General features: G+C 32.5%; 1 protein-coding gene and 2 long non-coding RNA genes across 3 annotated transcripts in view; 1 reads left to right on the plus strand and 2 right to left on the minus strand.

Annotated features, from left to right (window-relative positions):
• Nucleotides 1-3,222: 3,222 nt before the first annotated feature.
• LOC127845433 (uncharacterized) lies at nt 3,223-7,697 on the minus strand. The gene is made up of 2 exons (XR_008033212.1): nt 7,468-7,697; nt 3,223-4,486 (listed from the first exon to the last, which is right to left on the minus strand). It is a non-coding gene; the product is annotated as an uncharacterized LOC127845433 (long non-coding RNA).
• An 827-nt stretch (nt 7,698-8,524) lies between these two features.
• The window catches only part of LOC127845421 (uncharacterized), a 79,326-nt gene continuing 71,166 nt past the window's right edge, over nt 8,525-16,684 (plus strand). Inside the window, exon 1 of the mRNA XM_052376322.1 lies at nt 8,525-9,051. Within this exon, the coding sequence (XP_052232282.1) occupies nt 8,723-9,051 (329 nt within the window). The 5' untranslated portion in view covers nt 8,525-8,722. The remainder of the gene's footprint in view (nt 9,052-16,684) is intronic.
• LOC127845438 (uncharacterized) lies at nt 10,008-10,969 on the minus strand. The gene is made up of 3 exons (XR_008033217.1): nt 10,688-10,969; nt 10,399-10,471; nt 10,008-10,121 (listed from the first exon to the last, which is right to left on the minus strand). It is a non-coding gene; the product is annotated as an uncharacterized LOC127845438 (long non-coding RNA).

Genomic DNA, 16,684 nt, shown 5'->3' on the forward strand with positions numbered 1-16,684 from the left:
GGGTATTAACTTCAAACTATCCGGACGCATTTTATTTTGATCATCATACGCATTTAATTTTTCTCGTAAAATACAATGTATGATATATGGTCTATGACATAAGCATAAACTACATAATGACGCTTTAAAACAAAGATACCGGTAACACTAAAATAGCTCATGAACATTTCGCACATGTAAAACGAATTCAAAAGCTTAAATAGATCTATGTTTTATCGCCGTTTAATTTTATTTTGTATAAATTTTTGGCGTTGTGTTTGTTTGTCATTTGTACGCATTTCGGTGAGTTTGGGAAATAACGTCCGTCGTTTTCTGAAGAAAATGTTGACGAATAAGCCACACATCCCAACTTTTTTAACAATGATTAATATGATATTTCTAATGTTTAATATGCACCATCTTTCATATTTGTTGCCACGTTTTAATAAAAATGCCGAACAGTCGAAGTGCTGACAATAGTTGTTATTCGGAACTCTCATGTCTGGGTTTTTCCGATGTTTGAGCACACGCGTTAGGTACAAACAAAAGCTGACTAGCATATTTTAAAAGAGAATGAATCAATAATTTCTCTTATCGCTGATAGTCAACACCACTTTTCTGCTCAAACGTTCGTTATAGTTGATAAAAAATACCATGATTTAATCATTTTTTCTTTAAATGAACTAATCTCGATCGTGTTTAATTTTATTAGATTTGTTATGTGTAATTATCAATGATAATAATAATATTATATAACAACAAAATACTTGAATTTTGACATTTCCTAAAAGAAACACTACTGTCGTTTAAATACGTATTATCCACTACTGAATGGGAAGCAAATCGGATATCGACGTTACTGGTCATTACTGTATTAATGACAATGTTTGTACCTCCCGTGCGCTCAGAAATCGGAAAAACCCACAGCGTGCAAGTTCCGAATTAAATCTATTTACATGCAGTAAATACAATGTTTTTATTTGAATACCTTTGTGATTGTAGATCTTTCATTTGGATAACATTGATTGAAATTAGAAGAAAGGAATACGAGTTCAGACATTTAGACATAATACTGGTTTGATTACGTGTTTAATGCATATTTGTGAATATCCCGGAGAGAAGCGTAGAAGTCTACTAATAAGGAAAAAATAAACACTTAATACTATGAACAGTAAATCATATTATCAATATCCTATTTATATAAAATAATTTACAATAAAACCTAGAAATACCACCTATACAAGGTAAACTGATTGTCTCAATGCTTTATACTCGAGAAAATTCTACCTAATGCTGGAAATTAACACATGCGCAAACTATAATGGAACTAGTTTCGTGAATTGAATATATGCCTACCATGTGTGTTTAAAATCCTTTACAGATTAATAAAGCGTTAGAAATTATTGCCAATTTAAGCATGTTGCAGTATTTTTGTGTAAAATTGTGCATTGTCTTAGAGTGTATATTTGTGGAAAACATGATCATTGAAAGCAATAGTTTGTATTACCTGCTTTGATTTTTTCTTAATTTTAATGTTTATTTATGAATACTATAAATTATGCATTTTGTACAACAATACGGCGATACCATACACATTATTTAGGACACAGTTACACATTTAGACGTTCTAATCTTTGAAAATTCATACGTTTGAAATAACTACAGTACAACCTGTGTTAGTAGCCACCTCTGTTTTCAAACACTTGTCATAAGCAAGCACAATTTTGATTTCCAAAATGACCTTATAAAGTGCAAATGCACCTCTATTAAGCAGCCACCTGCACTAATTGGTCAGATCTGCTGCTTCCCATAGATGGCTGCTTAATACAGGTTCAACGGTTTTTGTAATTATACTTCATTATTTGTTGATATGTCGATATTTGTATTGTCTTCTATTTATGAAATGTAAGGGGATGAAACTCAAGCTGCCTGGCAGTATAGCACTCTAATAATCCAAAACTCATAAGAATGAACATTAAATCGATTACATATGGTTTATAATGAGATTCTTTTTCGGCGGCAAAAGAAAGATGCGTTCACATATTTCGACATAATGCTATTTCTTTAACAAATAAAAACATCAAATGTAAGAGAAGATGCTTAAACTGTCATAATATTGCCCTTCATATAATAAAGTGACAGTACAGCATATTCGTTTTAATGAATCCAGAACACAACAATTATGAAATTGCATAAAATAATCAAGGGAGAAACATTCATCATCACTAGAAAGTATTAAATAGTACCAATTATATCATTTTCGCGCAATCAATCTGAAATTGGATCAACAATAAGACTAAACCGGTTGTGGTTATTTTATTATGGCGTTGTCGTATTTATATTGTTTAAATTTGAATAAAATAACTTTACCATTGAGAACAGTAATGCATGAATTTTTACTCAAAAGCAACATTAAGGTGCTATGATTGCTAACATTCACTGCGTAGCGGTTTCCGGTTTAGAAAAGAAAACTCTGTGTTTTTGGACAAGTCGAAATTTTGAAATGTATTTCTTAAGCCTAAATCAACTAACCAACGTTATATAAACTGCACTATCAAAGGCGGCGTTCGAAAAACAATCTTTACAGGGTCAAACCCACAACATATATTATTAGTTTTGGAGAATAAATTCCACATATTTTAAATTTCGCCCTAAGCCTGGATTTTATAACCATATACATATTTATTTTAAAAAAAATCATGAAAAATTCATTTAACATTTGAAAACGTCTTCAAATGTATTTAAATATTTGCTAGGTCGAACTGTATCAATGTACAAAGTTTCAAACCGTAATCGTCGACAGATAATTAATAATTAATTACGAGAATTAAGTCGCCTTCGCCATAATGGTCGAGGTCGACTTAACTCTGCAAAACTGGATTTCTGCTTCGCCCAACGGTCGCGATAGTATTTATATATATATATATATATATATATATATATATATATATATATATACTCATGTTTTATTCGTTTTATTATCATATATATCTCGAACAATCAATATATAAAACAACATTAATAAATCAAATCCTCGCACATGCAAGTAAGATATCCAAAACAGTGGACACATGATACGGTGTAATAATGATGAGACAATTGAATCAGGCATTTACAGTTACCACTAAATAGTGTGTACAAAGGAGTTTAGTGTTTTATTCCTTTAATTATTTTCGAAGAAATGAATATAAAACGTGTTGTAGAATGGTTTTAACAAAATTATGGACAAAGATTTAAATGCAGTTAATAGAACATAAAAGTTTATTCTGACTTAAGCATGTTAAGCTAATCGTCATTTACATTACATTTACAATAACAGCATGCTTTTGAAGTAAATACAAATCATGCATCACTTCGAAAAAGTTCCTTTTACAATATAAGGAATAAACATGTTTTCGTGAGAATGTTAATATTGTTAATACATAGTGACCTGTCTGTACCAAAGTTCATAAGTGAAAAATATAATTATTAAATGACTTTTTTTAAACAAGAATTACATACATTAATATAAAATTAGGACACATATAAGAAAAAAATATGATCCCTGCATATAACTGCATAAAGTATATACTTGCATTGTTTTTTCATTCGTAATTTTTTTTTAGAACTATAGAATTGAGTAATACTGACAATGTAAAAGCTGTATGATATACCTCTACCTATGCTACACTTAATTGTAGTTAAGTATAAGTAAAATCCCTGTGTTGACAACCTATACTAAAGCAAAACTATAGTTTATGTATAGCGATATGGTTCCTTAGAGTATATAAAGTACAATCATTTTATTTAGAGAGAAATCTATAAGTAAAATTAATAACTCCATCTATATAAACTAGTTAATTTCATTTATCTATATCCCTACATCGACTATCTATGCGAAAAAAAAATAATTGAAAATTCCACCTCAGGATTTCCTATGCAGACATCAAATTTTAACAGTCTTTCCTATAACACCAGAACATAAGCAACACGATTGATATGTTGTGGCAGTCCAGTCCATATTTGGTGAGATCTCGGAATGCATTTCCCATGCACATAGACAGAGCACGTAAAATCACTCTTAATTTCAACCGATAACTTGATTGCTGTCAGACTGTCATTTGCGTACAACTGTAACATTTGAATTGATTGCTCTAATTCCTTTACAACGAACTGAGATGAAAAATTTTGCAGTTTAAGTTCCACAGCAAAGTCTGAGAAGGTTGTCGTCTCCACCTCCATTTCTAGAAGCCCTGAACTACATTCCATCACATCAGCTTCAGGCTTATCATTGTTTGTCTCCTGGAAGGAGTCAAGCTCATATGTGGAGTCTTCATCAATAGCATAACAATGATCACTTGTGAACTGCACATTTTCACTTTCTGACTGGGTAGAAGAATCTGTTGTAGCTTTAATGTTCACCAGGGGTTCACTGGCAACATGGTTTTCTTCCTTTGGCTGTTCAGATGTTATGTAGTGGTACTTGCGTTTCACCGTAAGGGATCCTCTTTTGCGTTTTCTAGGCATTCTAAAAGCATAAAACAAAACATATTCTAAAAATCAGTTAATAAAATGTTTACACAGTCACCATCATTTATTGAAAACATGGCTTGCCACCATAGGAAGACTAATAGACTATGCCACCTTTTTCCACTTTTTTCGAAACGTTAACGCAAAACCTAAACGCAAAGTGTGACGGAATTTCAGACGACCAGACAGATGGACATAAAAATGTACTTAGTTGTATCAACATATTAATAAAATTAATTGAAATATTTATGTAAGAATTCCGATTTTTTGCATTAATTGAATAACAATTATCTACACATTTCAGAAATTCTTAATAGAAGCATTAACAATGTGGAAACAAACTCTTGAAAATATCTCAGAATAAATGTTTTCTCCAATGATAAAGAAATATGACCTTTGCAATTTTTCTATTTTTTTTCTAGAATAATAGTTATTAAATTTATATTTAAAAAAAAATGGCCAAACATTCTGTGAATGAGAACGATTATATGTCTCGTGTTTTGAGAAAACTTGGCATAATGCATGTGCGTAAAGTGTCGTCCCAGATTAGCCTGTGCAGTCCGCACAGGCTAATAAGGACGACACTTTCCACTTTTATGACATTTTTTGTTGAAATGAAATCTCTTCTTAGCAAATATCATTGAAAATTCCACCTCAGGATTTCCTATGCAGACATTTTTTCAAAAAATGCATTTAAAATATGCACCATACATTTCATTGAAATGTAACATTGGTACAAACACAAACAATAATAGAGCTTGTATTGATCAATCCCTAAGAAAAAGCGGAGACAAATGTTAATCTCAATTGTTTTTTTAAAATAATTGATTAAGGACTAATATTGTATCATCATTGAGCTTATACAAATCAAGAACTTTGCAAATAATGCAAATTAAATGTACACCACACAATGCACTGAAGTGTACAATTTGCTAATCCTTAGCATGCTGGGAAATTTGTCGTCTGCTAAAGTGTTGTCTGCTGAATTTCTAAACTTAGCATTTTCTTAGATTTTTTTCACAGAATACTTTCAGAATAGCAAACAGTTTGAATCCTGATGAGACGCCACGTTCTGTGGCGTCTCATCTGGGTCCAAACAGTTTGCAAAGGCCTTTAAAGTTTGATTCCAGCGCTGAAAGGGTTACGATACCAACATGAATAATATAGGGCTAGTATTTACAGAGCCTTGGCCCTTACGCAAAAAGCAATGACATATGTATACAAAACTGAAAGCGGTCTAACAATTAAAAAATGACTAAAGTTATACATGTGTATTGTCCTTTAGCTTATACAAAGTTATGAGTTAGTAAATAATGCAAATTAAATGTGAAACACACAATGCATTGAAGGGTCACATATCTAAAGATACCAACATGATTATCATAGGTCAATTATTGACCGAGCCTTTTGAAAAGAGCATTGACATACACATTCAAAACCGAGACTGGTTAAAAAAAAAAAATGACTAAAATTGTATAATCTCTGAGCTAATACAAAATTATGCCTTTGCAATTCATGTAAATAAAATGTGCACCACACAGTTTATTGAAGTGTAACATTTGCAAAAATACCAACATGATCAAAATAGTGCTACTATTGATGGAGTCTATTGAAAAAAGCCTCAACATATGTTGATAACACGTTTAACTAAAAAAAATTAAAAATAACTGAAATTATATCATCTTGGAGCTAATACAAAATTATGCCTTTGCAAATAATACAAATAAAATTAGCATCACACAATGCGTTGAAATGTAATGTTTGTAAAGATACCCATAAGATTAATATAGGGCTAGTATTGACTGAGCCTTTCGAAAAGAGCCACGACATATGTTGATCAAACTGATAGTGATTACAAAAAAAAAAAATGACTAAAATGGTATTATCTTTGAGCTAACACAAAATTATGCCTTTACAAATAATGCAAATTAAATTTGCACCACACAATGCATTGAAATGCAACGTTTGTAAAGACACCAACATGATATATATAGGGCTAGTATTGACTGAGCCTTTCAAAAAAGAGCCACGACATATGTTGATGAAACTGATAGTGGTAAAAAAATAAAAAATGACTAAAATTGTATTGCTTTTGTGCTAATTCAAAATCATGAATTTGCAAATAATACAAATAAAATTAGAATCACTCAATACGTTGAAATGTAATTTTTGTAAAGATACCAATAAGATTAATATAGGGCTAGTATTGACTGAGCCTTTCGAAAAGAGCCACGACATATGTTGATCAAACTGATAGTGATTACACAATAAAAAATGACTAAAGTTGTATAATCTTTGAGCTAATACAAAATTATGCCTCTGCAAATAATACAAATAAAATTAGCATCACTCAATGCGTTGAAATGTAATGTTTGTAAAGATACCCATAAGATTAATATAGGGCTAGTATTGACTGAGCCTTTCAAAAATAGCCACGGCATATGTTGATGAAACTGAAAGTGGTAAAATATAAAAAAATGACTAAAATTGTATTGCCTTTGTGCTCATTCAAAATCATGAATTTGTAAATAATACAAATAAAATTAGCACCACTCAATGCGTTAAAATGTAATGTTTGTAAAGATACCCATAAGATTAATATAGGGCTAGTATTGACTGAGCCTTTCAAAAAGAGCCACGACATATGTTGATGAAACTGATAGTGGTAAAAATTAAAAAATGACTTAAATTGAATTGCCTTTGTGCTCATTTAAAATCATGAATTTGCTAACAATACAAATAAAATTAGCATCACACAATGCGTTGAAATGTAACGTTTGTAAGAATACAAAAAACAATAGTATAGAGCTTTATTTGACCAAGCCTTTTGAAAAAAGCCACGACACACGTTTCTCGGATTATGGAAGTATAAACAATGATACGCATGATTTGGTGAAAATACCCACCGTTGTTTTATAAGTAAATACAAAGCATAGTCGAAAACAAATGAAACAATAAGATGTATCAAACTCAACAAACCTTTGCAATGAATACTTCTGTGTTGGCAACACTTGGTTAATTTGTACTCTTATTATTTCTCGATTGCTTTGTCACGGTCTCGCTTTGTCAAAATGGCGGCTGTTAAAATTTGCCTCGAAGCGCGAAGTCTCGTTGGGTCGCAAGTCTCGTTCCCTTTTGCGTAACAACGCGATAGCTTGTTCTTCGGTTCAGTGAGTGTCTCATCCCTTTGTTTGTATAGGTCCCTGCTTTGACAGGAAGGACCAAGAAACTGACAACACTTATTACTAAAAGAGTGGAATAACATTACACACATAACACAATCTTAAAAATGTATGTCTTTGATTAAACAACAATTCATGAACATACATATATATTTTTAAGAATGTTAGAAAACAAACAAATAATGCATGGGATTCCCTTTTTTGCAGACATCATCCCTGAAAGTCATTGACCCAAGTCTCGGATTTACCTACATTTTATACTTAACCCTGCCCTAAGTCAAAAGTCGAGTTAACTGTTCAAATTATTTGGCAGAAGTGGCAAGCATGGCTCGAAAGAGTATCAATTGCAAGAATCAAGCTCCTATGTCCAAGTTTAGGGTCATTGTTCAAGGTTATATGTCAATTATGAGAAACCAACCCATGCGCCATTGTCCTTCAAATAAGTTTGGCAACATGGACATAGGTTTATGTTACTTGACTTAATTTTTTTAACAAGTATTATTTAAAAGGCTCAAAAGTGAATGCTAAAGTCACAAATTCAAAGGGCATAACACTGCCAGCTGCAATTAATTTTAAATAAAATGTACCATTCTTGTTAAACTGGGCATTAATTTGTACTATATGTTTCGAAACTATTTGTATTAAATACTTCTGTGCTTTGAGTCAGTTTCAATTGACATTTAATTCAATTCACTGCATACATTCTTTGTAATAGGTTTAAAGTAACCTGATACTATACTTGTCCTCACATGACAGTTTACACTGTTCACTGGTCACACAAACCTGTGCCGCTCAGAGCTGATTGGATCACAGGTATTTGGCACGTTGCCAAGTCACTTTAACACTATCAATATGTGGTTTGGATCATAGTCAGGCAAAGATTTTACAAGTTCAGATATGATTTTATGAGACGTGTGTGAGAAGTGTTAAATGTTGGTATTATGTGAAAAGTATCTAAAACGTGTGTATGCGTAACATGTTTCTATATTGATGTAGATTTGTTTGGATTTCAAGTTTAAAAGTGACTTTGTTAAAATCAATTAATCTTAAAAATGGCTTTTTCGTCTTCAGTTAAGGGTTCGGATGAAGTGAAGGACTATATTTGTAATGCCTGTGAAGACCAAAATAATGAAGAGACAAGTGCTGACTTTTATTGTAAACAGTGTGATAGGTTTTATTGTGGAAACTGTATAGATCATCATGGTAAAGCATTGGCCAAACATACTGCATTTGGAAGAGTAGATATAGATAAATGGCCAGTTTCTAAAAAAGATCTGGATTTTCTACAAACTTGTGATGAACACAGGAACAATAAACTTGACAAGTTCTGCAAGGAACACAGACAGCTGTGCTGCCCTCAGTGTGTATCTGATCAACACAGGTGTGTTAGACTTCAGTGGTTTATATTTTAACTTTTGATTGCATTTATTTAAATGAATCTTCATACTCAAAAGAATGTAAATTAAATCTCTAAGCAACATTTAAATTGCCATTAGCAACATTTAAATTGCCATATATACACACATGAAGTTAGCCTTTTCTAGTTTCCTAAACATCGAGGACCTAAATTTATTTGTTCCTATATCACAATGTAAACTTTGAAATGTTTTGCAAATTTAATTTTGTGAACAGGAGATTAAAATACATAAAGAACTATTAAAAGGTCTTAACATTGATATCAAGTATGTTAAGGTTTAGTCTACTTCCAGTTTTATGTGGTTGGACTATATGTTTACGTTATTTATCTGTATACATGTTTGCCCCTCTGCCTGTCGACCAGTCTGTGTCCACTGAACTTGATCCTTGCAATTTATTGGACTGTTCTGAACATACTTTAAAATATACTGAACATACTTTGATAAAATATACTTTTTCCCTATATTGCTAATGCTAATCTGTTGGTACACTCTGAAAATCCAATTTTTTCCCAAACTTCATTCAACTCTCCAAGAAACCTTGTTTTAATGATATCTTGGCTGAGTTTGAAAATAGTTCCAGTGCATTGAATACTGTTTTTATTTTATAGCTATTGTGAAACCTTTTGAACAATCTACAGATCACATTTTGCAAGCATTGAAGAATCCACTCGACTGCTCGCATATGCGAGTGAAGTTGACGGTCGGGCGAGTAAAGTTTGTTAAATACTCGACCGACCGAGCAAGTGCTGTTTTTCAAGTTGAGAAATATAAATTCAGTTCCAGAACTCCTGCAACATCGATACAAATTGCGAACAATTTTTCGAACGAACAAAAAAAGGTTTAGTATGTAATACAGTGTCTTTCTAGTTGGGTTCAAGGTCGAATTTCATTATGGTCAGTATATAAAACTTAAAGCAACTGTTTCTTTCAATAATATATTCAATTTCATAATAGTGTTCATTAGAAACTGTTCATGATGTCATACTGAAGGATTACAATATTCCCTTTAGGTTGGCTCAAGACTTTTAAAGCCCTGAAATTATACAATAACATAACATTAATATCATATAGGAAAAACATAGAATAACCTGCAAGTAAATCATGTTCACACATAAACTTATTAACAGGATGTGTTCTAGTGGACCGAATAACATTAACACTTCAACATGTTTAAATATTCTCTATGCAATCCATATGATAAAACAACGCTTAGAAAACAGTTAACATCACATATATATAAATAACATACAAAAGTTATGTTTTCTTCTCTTCCACACACATACACACACATACAATACATATCAACATACCAAATGTGGTTTGGGCTTTTACACCTGTCTGTCCGCCTCTCTCTTTTCTCACTAACTGTGGTGATGGTTAAAACTGCAACATTAGATTTATGGTGCACACTAGAAAGAGGGTGATGACTGAAAATAGGACTTAAAGAATGGAAAAGTACAGTAATTTCCCAAATACAGGTTTATACACAAAACCTCAATACAAAGTATTTACAAACAAAGCATTACCCATTTGCAATCAATTCAGCAGTATATAATAAATACAAAAATGTATTGCATGTTTAATACACTTAGTACTTACCTGATAAGAAATACACATGAAGAAATAAAACTCTGCAGCTCAAGCAAAAACTGACTGCTGACACTTTGACTGTCCAGAACACAATGCAAAAGAGAGGGAAAACTTATCTGGCTTAACAGGTTTTGAAATCAATCAACTGTTGTCATTGGTCACAGTGATCACCTGACTGAGTTGATTTAAAGTAAGTCAACTATGACATTTGTTCACAGTGGTCAAAGGTAGATAATTGACTACTCTGATAGAATTATTTGAAATTCTACCTGGTTACAGGTACATAAAGAAACTGCACTTTCGTTTTGACAATGACGTCACGGGCACAGTAAAAATAATTCTCGAAATCGGCTGCGCTCTTTTCGTAGGTGTCAGTGCACTCTGGATCAGCAGACGATTTATTTCATAAATCAATCTCTGGGTTAATGGTCGCCATCTTTCGAACTACTTTCAAAAGTACAACAACAACAATAACAGTAGAAGACAATTTTAATTGCGAAAAGTTGAAAAATTGAGTACATGTGTCACGGTTGTTGAGTGAAATAGTGTTATTTTCAACTGTGTATGAAGCTTGTGAACTGGTAGTGGAATAACCGAATTGTTGGTGGAAATGGAATTTAGAAATATATCTAATAATTCATCATCGTGTAGAATAATCATCAGCATCATTTCTGTGGAACATTGCACTATTCAAAAAACAAGTGTTTCATAGATATGGTGCTTTTGACATAGTTCACTAACCATCAAGACTGAAATGATTCATGCACACAGGTAAAGTAAATAATTGAATTTGTGCAGAATGTTTATTTTTTACAAATTATTATTTAATTTGACCAATTTATTTTAGATTGATTGCACTGAAACTCAAAGTCTAAAGCTTAGTAAGACACTTAAGCCAGTTTTCTGAGAAGAAACAATACTTGTTCAGAGTATAGCAGGCTCTAGTCCAAATAATTAGACGTAAGCTACCCCGCTGTAAATCGACCTCATATTTATAGGAGTAAGCAGGCTCATGCGGCCTCTGGTTTATTTATTTGGCCTCGGCCTTTAACCTGGGTCGCTTTGATTTCAGGTGTTTAGCCCCCATATCAACAAGGCTCTCGACCCTATATGTAGTTATTCATATTGTTTAAAGATTTTGAGAACCCTCACTCGGTGCCAGTGGGGATAAAACAGGGACCTTCTTATAGCTAGATGAATGCATAAAATATGCCAGCAACACTTTATAATCAATTACTTTATAATTGATGATTCTGTTCTTTTAACTACATTACTAATTTACCAAAACAATGTGAAACACATTTTTATGCCCCCAAAGGAGGGCATATAGTGATCGCACTGTCCGTCTGTCTATCCGTCACACTTTGCATTTAGGTTTCGAAAAAATGCTCATAACTTCTATGTCGCTTCAGATGTAACATTCATATTTGGTATGCATGTGTATATGGACAAGGCCTTCTCATACACACACAAATTTTGACCCCTTTGACCTTGAACTTAGGGTCGGCTTTTAGGTTTTGAAAAATGCTCATAACTTCTATTAAAGCGTTTATCGGGGGCGTATGTCATCCTACGGAGACAGCTCTTGTTTTTGCTACTGTCCTCTGCACAAACCATGATATATCTGCATATATGCATCCAACCAAATCAGTAAAACTATTTGTCACTTAATTACAGTAAACTTATTGCATGTTAACTTTTCAACAATATATATATACATGTATATATAATTATATATAACAGATCTTGAAAAAAACTCACATCAAACTTCAAATTGTTTTAGTAAATTATAGGCTTTAATTGGTATTGTGACATTGACACCACTCATGCATGCGACTATACAATTATACAACTATGGAGCACATTATTTATGAGAAATTCCAATACATCAACATATCGTCTCAGATTTAAGGCAGATAATCTAGTGCTTTTTTGCTGCCATTTTTACTATTACACATTTTTTCATTTTATGTTATGATGCATTGATCTTGTTTCTAAATTAACCAAGCAATCATGTTAAACTTTGAAGAAAGATGTTGTCTGATAAATATAGAAAATATAATCACTACAAAGTGAACAAAATTCAGTTGAATACTGTCACCAACAAAGATTTGCCAAAGAGCAATTCAGATCATGATTTAAATTAAATACAAGTAATGTGAAAGTCTGCCTATTGGATCCCAGTTAAGACTTATTTGTCAAATCTGCACATTAATTTTCCCTTAGCCATGTAGAATTGGGGACTAAATACCATCAAGTCATGTAAAAAGGAGCAGGGAATAGCACGCTGCTATTGATCTCTTGAGCTTTCACATGAATTTTACGGGTAATTTTCATACAACAAATGATATTATGTAGTGTAATGATAAAGCATTATGAGCACAAATTATATCTCTTACTAGTGGTGCAAAAATCATTTAAGTGTCACATTTCAAAAGAAAATTTATATAAAAAGGTATTATTAATTGTTAAAACGTTATAAAAGGTTATTTCAATTCACTAAAGCATTTAATTACAAGAACAAGTGCATTTTATGTCCATTACAATACATGTAACAGTATTGGCATTGTATTTATCTGCATTTGATGTGCATTTAATACACTTAAAAATGCAGACAAGACACACTTCTAACAGAAACAAATGTATTTTTTTCTGCATTTTTCCAGCATTAATACTCTTCAAGTGTATTTTTTATCATCCCAAATACACTTTACCAGGAAAAAGGTATGTTAAAATGCATTTTTAGTTTGTTTTAAGTATATTTTCAAATGCATTAAGACACTCTTTTCTTTTGCAAAAAATGTTGAACAAAAACTTGAAAATATTTAATATACTAAAGTGTAGTAATAATTAAAGTTTTGTATGAGCATCAAAAACAGTGTCAAATTCATACCAGTGCCTATTTAGTAGCAGTAGGCCTTATATGGTCTACTTGTGGTAGAAATAATGCATTTTGTATAATACAACATACATAAATTAAAAAATATAGCTGCCCATACAGTTCAATACAATGTTCAAATAACTACACTATGCAAAGTTGAAATATGACATCAAGCTTGGAATAATCTTTTCAATAATGAATAATATGCTGTTTTAATTTATAAGTGAAATAGACACTTGCATATAAAAACTGATTTTAAATCAAAACTAAATGTTTAATTTGATTTTTAGCTCCACTGGCCAAAGGTCCTGTGTCCATCGTGCAACCATGCATAAACTTTTCCTTTAAACATCTTCTCCTAAACTACTGGTCCAATTCTGATGAAATTTCTTAGGAATGTTCCTGGGGTGTACCTCTTTCAAATTTGTTCAAATTATGCCCCTGGGGTCAAATTTGACTCTGCACCGGGGGTCACAAAATTGAAAATTTGCTTAAGTAAGGCCTATTTTGTGAAAACTTTCAAAATCTCCCATCCATAACCATTGGGCCTAGGGCTATCAAATTTGGTATGTAGAGACATCTAATAGTCCTCTACCAAATTTGTTCAAATTATACCCCTGGGGTCAAATTTGACCCTGCCCCGGGGGTCACAAAATTGAACATATGCTTATATACAGTAGGGTATATTTTGTGAAAACTTTACAAATCTTCTCGTCCATAACCATTGGGCCTAGGGCTACCAAATTTGGTATGTAGTGGCATTTTATAGTCCTCTACCAAGTTTGTTCAAATTATGCCCCTGGGGTCAAGTTTGACCCTGCCCCGAGGGTCACAAAATTGAACATATGCTTATATAAGGCCTATTTTGTGAAAACTTCAAAAAAAATCTTGTCAATAACAATCCGGCCTAGGGCTATCAAATTTGGTATATAGTGACATCTAATAGTCCTCTACCAAATTTGTTCAAATTTAATCCCTAGGGTCAAATTTGACCCTGCCCCGGGGGTCACAAAATTGAACATATGCTTATATAATGCCTATTTTGTGATAACTTAAAAAAAAATCTTGTCCATAACCATTAGGCCTAGGGCTACACAATTTGGTATATAGTGACATTGTATAGTCCTCTACTTAGTTTGTTCAAATTATGCCCCAGGGGTCAAATTTGACCCTGCCCCGGGGGCCACAAAATCAATTATATGCTTATATAGTGCCTATTTTGTGAAAATTTTAAAACTCTTCTTGTCCTTAACCATAAGGCATAGGGCTACCAAATTTGGTATGTAGTGAAATGTTATAGTTCTTTACCAAGTTTGTTCAAATTATGCCCCTTGGGTCAAATTTGATCCTGCCCGGGGTCACAAAACTGAACATACGCTTATATGGGGCCTATTTTGTGAAAACTTTAAAAATCTTGTTGTCCATAACCATTAGGCCTAGGGCTACCAAATTTGGTATGTAGTGACATCTAATAAACCTCTACCAAATTTGTTCAAATAATGCCTCTGGGGTCAATTTTGACCCTGCCCCGGGGGGTCACAAAATTGAATAAACGCTTTTAAAGCGCCTATTTTGTGAAATCTTTAAAAATCTTCTTGTTGAAACCATTTGGAATATGGCTACCAAATTTGGTATGCAGTAACATCTTATAGTCCTCTACAAAGTTTGTTCAAATTATGCCCTTTGGGTCAAATTTGATCCTGACCCGCATGTCACAAAATTGAACATTATATACGCTTATATCTTGCTTATTTTGTGAAAACTTTAAAAATATTCTTGTCCTTAACTCTAGGACCTAGGGCTACCACATTTTGTATGTAGTGAGATATAGTAGTCCTCTACAAAGTTTTCTCAAATTATGCCCCTGGGGTTAAATTTGACCCAGCCCAGAAGGTCACAAAAGTGTACATGTGCTTAAATAGGGCCTATATTTAAATATTTGCACATGCAGAGAAATTTGTTTCAGCCTTTTTTTCAGCAGTGGAGTGATACAGGGCCATCATGGCCCTCTTGTTTAAATACTCAAAAAATGAAACCGTGTTCATGCTTGCATGAACACAGTTTATAAATGCTGTCAGAATTATAAAATATGCAATTACTATAAATACAAATGCCAGGGAAAAGTGCTTTTTGTACTAAAAAATTCGAATGAATATTACAATAATACATTCTGAATACTTTAGTATGTAATTAACAGTTTTTGTCTGAGAAAATCACTTAATTTTATATATTTATTCAAATTCACATAAATCATATTTCAAAAACACATCATTACTTCAAATCCTTTCACACAATACTGAAAAAAAATGCACAGTTTCTGATTGTTATTGATTCTTTATTAATTTATACATGTATTATTTTTTAATCTTGATGCATCCTCAATTGTATAATGCACATCTTAATCTGTTTTAACAATTATAATATAAAGATTAAGGCTGACTCAGTAAAATAATTATCCATGATTTCTGCAGTACTTGCAGACAAAATAGGAATACTGCAGTGATATTATCTATCTATCTAATGGGATATTAATTTGGCTTCAATAGAAAAAAATCAAAGCATACACATACAGTGCTCCAGCTAGGATTTGAAAAGGGCAGGGGGGCTTTTTTGTTAAAAGGGCACTTTCGACGCGCAGTTTTTTGTGAAAAGGGCACGTACGAGCGCGCGGGTGTTTCTGGAATGCTTCCTATTGCATGTTAATTTATATGTTATAAATAATTGTATTATTCCCATTTTTATTAAACCATTCAAATATAATGTCTACAATGAGGATTAAAGTAATTACAATGTAATAAGAGATTTATGAATAATCATATGTAAAAAAAAAATTAAAAAAAAAAAAAAAAATTTGGGGGGGAGGGGGGGGGCAGGGCGGAGGTTCGGGGGGGGGGGGGGGGGGGGGCAGGGCGGAGGTTCGGGAAGGCAGGGCGCGGCGCCCTTCGATTTAGGCCTAGCTGGAGCATAAAATGTGTATGAATGTATTACTTAAACTTAAATTGATTGACCATCAATTAAAAGATATTATAATATATGTATGTATATAAATATCCTTGTAAAACTAAAAAATAAATATGTATGTTTCTATTACATCATTTAGGACTTTTATTTTCAGACAAAGTAGA

Source organism: Dreissena polymorpha, chromosome 9 (assembly GCF_020536995.1).
Source record: "Dreissena polymorpha isolate Duluth1 chromosome 9, UMN_Dpol_1.0, whole genome shotgun sequence".
Taxonomy (NCBI): domain Eukaryota; kingdom Metazoa; phylum Mollusca; class Bivalvia; order Myida; family Dreissenidae; genus Dreissena; species Dreissena polymorpha.